The 8202-nt window shown below is 33.2% G+C and overlaps 1 protein-coding gene across 1 annotated transcript; it reads left to right on the top strand.

Moving 5' to 3' along the window:
• Positions 1 to 427: 427 nt before the first annotated feature.
• Positions 428 to 7849, top strand: LOC136795844 (nucleolar protein dao-5-like; the record flags this gene model as incomplete). The annotated part of the gene is given in 6 exon segments (XM_067047703.1): positions 428 to 3442; positions 4728 to 4857; positions 5185 to 5287; positions 5403 to 5667; positions 7514 to 7649; positions 7804 to 7849. Coding segments are annotated over 6 exon segments (3695 nt in total), but the record flags the coding sequence as incomplete, so codon positions are not given.
• Between the last annotated feature and the right edge of the window lie 353 nt (positions 7850 to 8202).

Below are 8202 nucleotides of genomic sequence, written 5' to 3'. Positions count from 1 at the left end.
TTTTCCACCCAGCTGGGTCCATGGAGTTAGTAGCCTCACGCCTTACTACGCTGCTACCGTATTCTCCTCCCCAGGTATATACTCGCCTCAAATATGTAATTTCAGTTTTGTATGACTTATCATTTTGGAGTCAGAGGATCTTAAAATATTATTAATTCATCTTCTAACATTTTGTACCTTCATTGGCCGCCATTCGGACCATCTTCCTTTAATCTATTACATAGGGTCAACTGACAATGTTCCATTATTAATAAATAGTGTTAAGGTATTAAATAAAATATTAATGAAAATAGTATTAAATAAACTTATTGAATAACATTTTTAGTGTGATATTATCCTTTATTAAAATTTGCACAGGGATTGCAATCATTGATCGATATTTTTCATAATTATTCATTCATTTAATTTGTTTTTTTATCTTTTTCAGCCAAAGCATCAAAGAAATCATCATGCTGAAGGAAATTAAATTAAACGACACGACCAAGTCATCAGAAGTAATAACTACCAAAGATGATGAAACTAGTAACACTCCTGCAAGGACTGATGAAGAAAACAATAAGAAAGAACAAGCTGAAAAAATGCTTATTGAGAACGGTACTAGTGACAAGATTGTTGAGGATTCTCAAGAAATAATTAACGATACACAGCCAAACCATGATTCAGGTGTTAATCTTTCACTTACACCAACCAAGCACACGTCCACTCTCCCGACTCAGAAGAATCTACTTAATAAATTTAATTTACTTGAATGCGATGAAAACGGTGAAAGCAAAAAGGTTGATGAGGAAGATGAAGTCGAGAAGGAAAATAAGATTGTCAATATTGAAGAAGTTCAAAAAGTTACTCCCATCAAAAGAAGATCCTCAAGAAAAAGTACAAATAAGTATCTTACTAAAAAATCTGAAGAAACTCCTAAAAACAAAACGAAAAAAGATATTTCAGAATCGACTGCAACTGCGGAATTGATCTCTAAAGGAAAATCAAAAAAAAGTTTGGAAACAGCTGGGAAAAATTCGGATAATACCTCTTTTCTGAAAGTAAAAAATTCTGATCCGCAGGACGGTCTGAAAGAATTGGAAGTAAATGGTATTAAAGAATCAGAGAAAAAATTCACTGAGTCTATAAGCTGTGCAGTCGTTAAGGAAGAAACAAAATCGTTAATCAATCCTTTTCCGACTGATACTAAAGAAAAACCTATTGAAAATACTTCTAAAAAAACTGAGAATGAAATCTCTGAAATCATTGTGCCTTCAAACAAGACCGAAATTGATGATAAATTGGATAAAGTTTCTACCAAAAATGAAACATGTGATCTGCCTTCTAAAAATGAATTTAAAGATGTCACACCATCCATTGTAGCTGTAATGTCTGCTTCTGAGAGTGTTGTGAAAGAAATTGAGGAATCAACTATTGAAAAAAATTCTGAAAGTAAGTCCTCAACTCCTGACGTAAGTACTACTGATATTTCAAAAGAAACAAATATTGCTTCTAATAAAAATGAAATTCCTGTTGAATCGTTGGATATTTCTAAAAAGGAATCTCATATTTCATCAGAAACTAAAGATAAAGGTTCAGAAGAAGTATTAAAACCCAATGCGAATTCTGAATTAACCAATTCACTGAGAGAAAACTCTTCTGAAACTGAAAAGAATTTGAATGAATCAAAAAATGTGATTAGTGGTGCTAGCGACAAAGGAATATCGACTGAAGAACCATCTACTGGCAGTTTAAATGATCAGGAACCTTCTGATATTTTGAATTCATCAAGTGATAGTGACGTGATAATTGTAGATGACAATGAAACAAATCTTGTCAGTGAAAACTCGAATATCAGTAATGGAAACGTGGAGACCAAATTGAAGGTTGGAGAGCAAGAGGATATGGAACACAATTCTAGCGCTGATTCCAATGCTGCTAGCTGGTCGATGGTTACTCCTGAGAAAAAAGCCAGGAAAAGGAGAGTATCCGAAGTTACTAGTGTTGATAAATTTAGTCCAAAGTTGCTCAGGAGCAAAAGGCTCTCTTTGACCAAACTAACTCCTGATAGCAATTCTTCAGAAAGCAACAAAAAGAACGGCTCTGCTTCAAAGCTTAGCACAAAAGGTAATAAAATTGGTGAAAGTGATGCTTCAGGGAAGAAAATAACTGAAGATAAAAAAAAGGCTAATAAAAAATCATCTTCAGTTGAAATAACTAACACCGTTGGAGGAACTGCTGAAAATACTGATTCCATTAAATCTAATGGTTTAAATAATATGGAATCTAAGACTTCATCTCCTGAATCTGAAGTATCTGGAGAACGAAAGGCTAGTAAAAGGAAGAACCCCGACCAGACTATATCGCCACCATCAGAACCCAAGAAGGCAAAAACTGACTTGAATACAGAAGAAGCCAGCAAGGATTCATTAGCCCTTCTCAAGAACAGCAGCGTTAAACCTCGTAAGAAAAAAATTATTAAATCTAACATCAAGGCTTCTCCTAATAATCTGGAGCAATGGTTGATCAAGTCGGGAAAATCTGTTGTAAAAAAAACTCTATTATCTTCTAATGATCAAAACGACGTTCAGTCTGAATCTAAAATTTTTAATAATAATTCTGAAATTCAAATAAGTTCTTCTGAACCGAAGAAGATTATTGTTGAAATGTCTCCTGTTTCAAAAGCCACTGATAGCTTATCTCCCATTTCAAAAGGTCCTGACAACTCGTCTCCTGTTTTGATAGTTATTGATAACTCATCTACGAGCTCTGAAGGAAATATTACTGAATCACAAACTGAGGTAGCTCTGAAAGTACAGAAGAATGTCGCAGAAGTGAATGTGGTCAAAGTTGAGAAAATAGAAGTGGATAATGTGAATGAAGATAGTGGAATCCCCAGTGTTATAGAACCAGAAATGTTCAAGACCAGGGATAATGATCTTGGAGACGACATAGAAACAATAGAAAGGCAATTTTTAGAAGCGATTAAGAGAAGTGAGGCAGAAAATAATAAGCAGAGTGTACAATATACAGATAATCTCTTGAAGCCTAAGTCTAAGAGGCCATCGGAGGAGGAGGATGATGATGAACAATTACTAACTGAAAGTTTGAAATGTGATGAAACCGAACTTGACAGGACTTCGCTCGAACTTGATAGGAATAGCAACGCGTCTCGAGTAAAACTCGAGTCGATGATATACGCAAAGTACAAGACTACTCTTAGGCGACCTCGTAGGAGGAAGAGGCTCCTCAGGCGAGTTAAGAAAGATGACGATAACGACCTAGATGAAGAACTTGAAGAGGAAGAAGAGACATTTGATGAGAAAAGAGAGAGGTTAGTAACTCCATTTCGACCTAGTAGCGGAAGGTCGGCTCAGATGGTGAAAATGGTTACCTCCGAAGAAGAAGGTCCTCCCGTCACTCCGGTTAGAAGAAGAAGTATCACTCCGCTCCACTTGACTGAAAAGTGAGTTTTTTATTTTATCATCTGTTAAACCTAGAACACCCATATCTTTTTTATTAAACTGAGGAGAGGTTGGTTGTGGGGTGAGGTCAGCAAAAAAATACACAAATAAACAGAAACTTATTTATTTGTGTTAATGTTTTGACCTAAATTTGAAGCCTTCATCAGGGCTGGAAAAACAAAAAAAGAGATAAGAATCATAACTCAAAGAAACATAAAAATTAAAGGAAAATAATAAATATGTTTCTCTGAGTTATGGTTGATATCTCTTTTTTGTTTTTTCAGCCCCAGTGAAGGCCTCAAATTTAGGTCAAAACATTAACATAAATAAATAAGTTTTAGTTTGTTTGTGTATTTTTTGCTGACCGGACCCCCCCCCCCCCCCAACCATCTTATCATATTAATCTACAATCAACTATAAACACCTTATCAATTTTTATTAAATTTTCTTTTCTCAACTTTTAATATTAATGAAGTAATCTGGAGCTTTTGTTTTCATTTTCATTTTCAGGACAACCTTTACCTCTTTTAACCCATTTCTTTTTTTCATTATGTTGTTTGATATTACTGTTTTACTTGTGCAAGTGGTTTCAATAGGGCAACATTTTGTAGCCAGTCGCCACTACATTATTTTACATGCATAGAGCAAATACTTATCAATATCAAAACAGTATACAATTATACCCAATTATTTTTATTCTTCATAATTTGTTCTGAATCCAGTAACGGTCATTTTGCTATCCTATTAAAACATGCTTTGAAATAAATATTTAAAAAAAAAATAAAAAAAGGATATATATTTTTTGTTAACATAATATTTAAGACATGAAGAAGAAAATTAAGAATTAAAAAAAAAATAGGAAAAAATGTTTAAATTAATGTCGTGTTATTGTAATGTTGGACAGAAATGAATTAAGATATGTACGATAATTAAAATTAATGACAAGTGGTGTAAGTCATTATTTTTTCTTCCCACACTTCATTTTCATAAAGAAATTATTAATTAATTACTGAGTGAAATTGAAATGCTCTTAAATTTTTTTACATGTTTGTGATTGACTTAGTTTTAACAGAGAAAACTCTTATCGTATCACAAGCATTATAGAACTACTTCTAAATTGTCGAATATCTCAAAACTCTAGTTTAGACTCGTAGCAATTTGCACTACTGGAATGATTTCTGTAATAGATATTGCTATCACATTATATGAATAAACGATATAACTTAGCATTAAGATAGTTTAGGATATTCAGAATAAAATATCTTTAACTAATATTTGATATGACAGTTGGCCAGAGGGAAGGTGTGAGCAGTGGGTGCCTTGCGTCCCGACCCCTCCTGGAAGAAGTCCCTCACTGAGTATACTTAAGAGGAAGGCATCACCTGTTGTATCACCAACTTCTTCACCAAATAATAAGGTACTTTCTATATTTAGTTATATACTGTCTACCTCCCGTTGATCCATTGATATTGGTATTGCCAGTTGTTTATGTTACTCCCTCTTTTACCTAAGTAAAGTCACTTAACATCTTCTAGGATTCAGCCTTAATGACACTCTGCAAAGTGGGTTTAATGTTTGTTACTAATAAATAGTTTTTCTACTATTTTTGTACCTTTCTTGATCATTTATATACTTAATACTTTAATTATTATTTTCATTTTGATTATTATTCTAATTAATGAATTCTATTTATGCATTTACAATGAACAATTTGTGATTTATTGGATTTCATCTTTATGTTTAGAAAAAAAGGGTTAGTTTTCTGGATCCTCCAGTGTCGAAGGGCTTGCTCTACTCCAAGGGCTCCGATAATATTGGTCAAGTCCAACACGCTAATATTCCGCCTGGTAAGCCTCTATTCATGTTAATTTTACTATTGTTGTGAATATTGACTTGACAAAATTGAATCAAAATAATGTTTAATTATTGATAAATCTGCCACTTAAAATGTTCATGTTTTAGGGAAAAGACCGCTCTGGAAAGGTATCGAAGGCGAAACTGAGGATAATACATATTTAGATGTAATAAACGTAGATGAAGTTGACGAAGGTTTTGGAGCCGTAGAAGCTGAAGATGAACTAACTGCAATACAAGAGTTCTTGAACAGTACTCCTGATGCTCCATGGAAAGACACACCACTGGCTGGTGATATTGCCAAGATTCCAGGGATACTCTCTTGTTCTGATCCGGTTCACAATATTATTTCAAGAATAGCATCACCAGGAAAGTAAGTAATCTCTTTAAGGGTAAAAAAAAAATTACTTCATTATTTATAAGTTATTATAGAATATGTTTGTTGGAGTGGATAGCTTATTGGTAAGGTACTGTGCTACTAACTTCCAGATTTGAGTACTTGGTGGACCTGGGCTAGATCCGGCTGTGGCAGTTTTACTGTAGCCGTGAGTTTGGAAGCCCTACAGGGTCCACCCAGTCTCATAAAATGGGTACCCTTAGTTGGGTAAAAATGTTATGGTAGACCGTGATTGTGACCTAATCACCTCCTTGCACTACTGTTGGTCTAGTAACAGTGCTGGACCCCTGACTAACCCTTCATGAGTTGCTGCGGTGCAGATTTAATTTTTTTTTATAGAATATGTTCGTTTTAGCAACTATAAACCTTGATTATTTGGTTTATTCACTAGAGTCAGTTGTGTTGAAACAGTGACATTTACCTGTGAGTTTGCTATTATATTATCATCTATAGTATTAAAATACTAAATTGGGATACCTAAGTTCGTTGGTCTTTCTTTTTCTGATTAATGATACTCTATTGATTAATTTGGTTTCTTTTCTTTTTTTTTTTATCTTTAACTGATAAAAAAGTTGTTAAAAAAATTATTATTGTTATGTTTCTGGCTATCAGCTTTTCTAAGGTGGGTGGGGGTGCCTGAAACTGAATTTTTTATATATTTATATTATACATATTTCTATCGGTTCCTTATGTAGACTGTATTACATATCTATACCTTACTATAACCTATCTGTTCAAATGCCCTGGATCCTCTGTTTAAACAATCAAATCAAAAGTAAGGTCTTAAGATATCACTTAAATATCAAGGTTTATTGTGGATATTTACAAAAACAACATTTATAATTATTAAATAATAAAATAACATTTATATATATATTTGTGTGGGAGTGGGTATCTCATTGATAAGAGGCAATGGACTACTAACTCGAAGGAGACCCAGGTTCGAGTCCGACTGTGGCAGATAATTATTATCTCAGGATTCAGAGCCCTCTAGGGTCCACCCAGCCTCATAAAGTGTGTATTCTGACAAAATCACCTCCTTGCACAACCAATGGCCACAGTACTTCCTTTCTACCTTCTTTGGGTTGTGGTGGTATAGATTTAAATTTCTTTTTTTAATATATGTATATGAAATTGAGATTACTAGGTATACTGTTTTTATTCGGTATCCGCTCAAATTACATACAATGTAATACTATCATTTTGACTTACCTCAGTGTGTTGGCCAGCCTCCTACCATTTGCTTACCTGTCATTTTCATTCTTTCAGCTCCATCCGACCCTCTCAGCTTAGTGCCTAGCTGATTCATTGCTTCATATATTTTCTTTTCTTCTAGAACTAAACTCTCTCTGATCTGCTATCCTACCATGACCTGTACTGCACTGTCCTACTGCCAGTCTGGGAATCCTCTGCTAGTTCTGCACTTTAGGTCTTTGCCTGTTTTCCCAGGCTATGTTTTCTCCTTCCTTAACCCCCAAAATGATATTTTCTACCTTTCTTCCCTCTTCTATTTTGTATTTCTTTTCAGCCATTTGGTTGGGTGTTCGCCTTTAAAGAAGGAGACCAGGGGCTTCTCTCTGGGAAAATCATGTGGTGTCCCATTTGTTTATGTTTAGGATTCTTTTGATCTTTCTGTTACTTTTATGGGTCAGAGTTAAGTGCTAGGTAGGGCTGGTGGTATTTAGAGCATTTTCCTGCATAATAATTAAAAAGTTGATTGAGGACAAAATTTTATCTGTTTATTTCTTAGGATTTATTTATAACTATTCATCAACCTCTTTTCCATAATTATAATTTATCTGTTTTTCAATTTTTTGTTTAGTGAGACAATATTATCAGAAGAATTGCAAAGGTTGAAGATATATACTATCGGAGGATTCTGCTCATTGGCAGTCTCGGATATTATAAAGCTAAGTATTCGACCAGCCAAAGTATCCACCCTCTACAATGTACTAAAGGTAACTTTTTTATAATTTAAAGAAATATTTATGTTTTATAATATATAGTACAAGTTATTTATAATATATCATAAAAGTTATTTATAATATATCATATATGTTATTTATAATATATCAAATATGATATTTGATTGATGATGTTTCTCTTTTTCAGGATTATTTTCAATGTCAGCCATCTGGTAGTAAGAAGTCTCCAAAAGGTAATTTATTTGTAATAAATACTTATTTTGTAAATCTAATAGACTAATATTATTTTTTAATTCTTTTTATATAATGTGACATTATTCATAATCATATATATATATTTTGTGTTTATTGACTTAGTCTTTTTGAAGGAAAGCTTTAAAGTACAAACTGGCTCGGACATGAATATTTATTTGGTGAGGCCAACAGTACAATAGGACAAAAGAGATAAAATAAAATAATGAATATAAGTCAAAATAATAGGCCTTATAGATAAAAATAAATTATAAAAACAAAAGAAACAATTTATAAAATCAATAGATATATATTAAATAAAATACTGGATGACGGTCCTGAAGAAAAGATTATG

This window comes from Halyomorpha halys, unplaced genomic scaffold (assembly GCF_000696795.3).
Source record: "Halyomorpha halys isolate HHAL.00 unplaced genomic scaffold, Hhal_1.1 Scaffold9776.1, whole genome shotgun sequence".
NCBI classification, from domain to species: Eukaryota; Metazoa; Arthropoda; class Insecta; order Hemiptera; family Pentatomidae; genus Halyomorpha; species Halyomorpha halys.
This window is presented reverse-complemented; position numbering and strand designations above follow the sequence as displayed.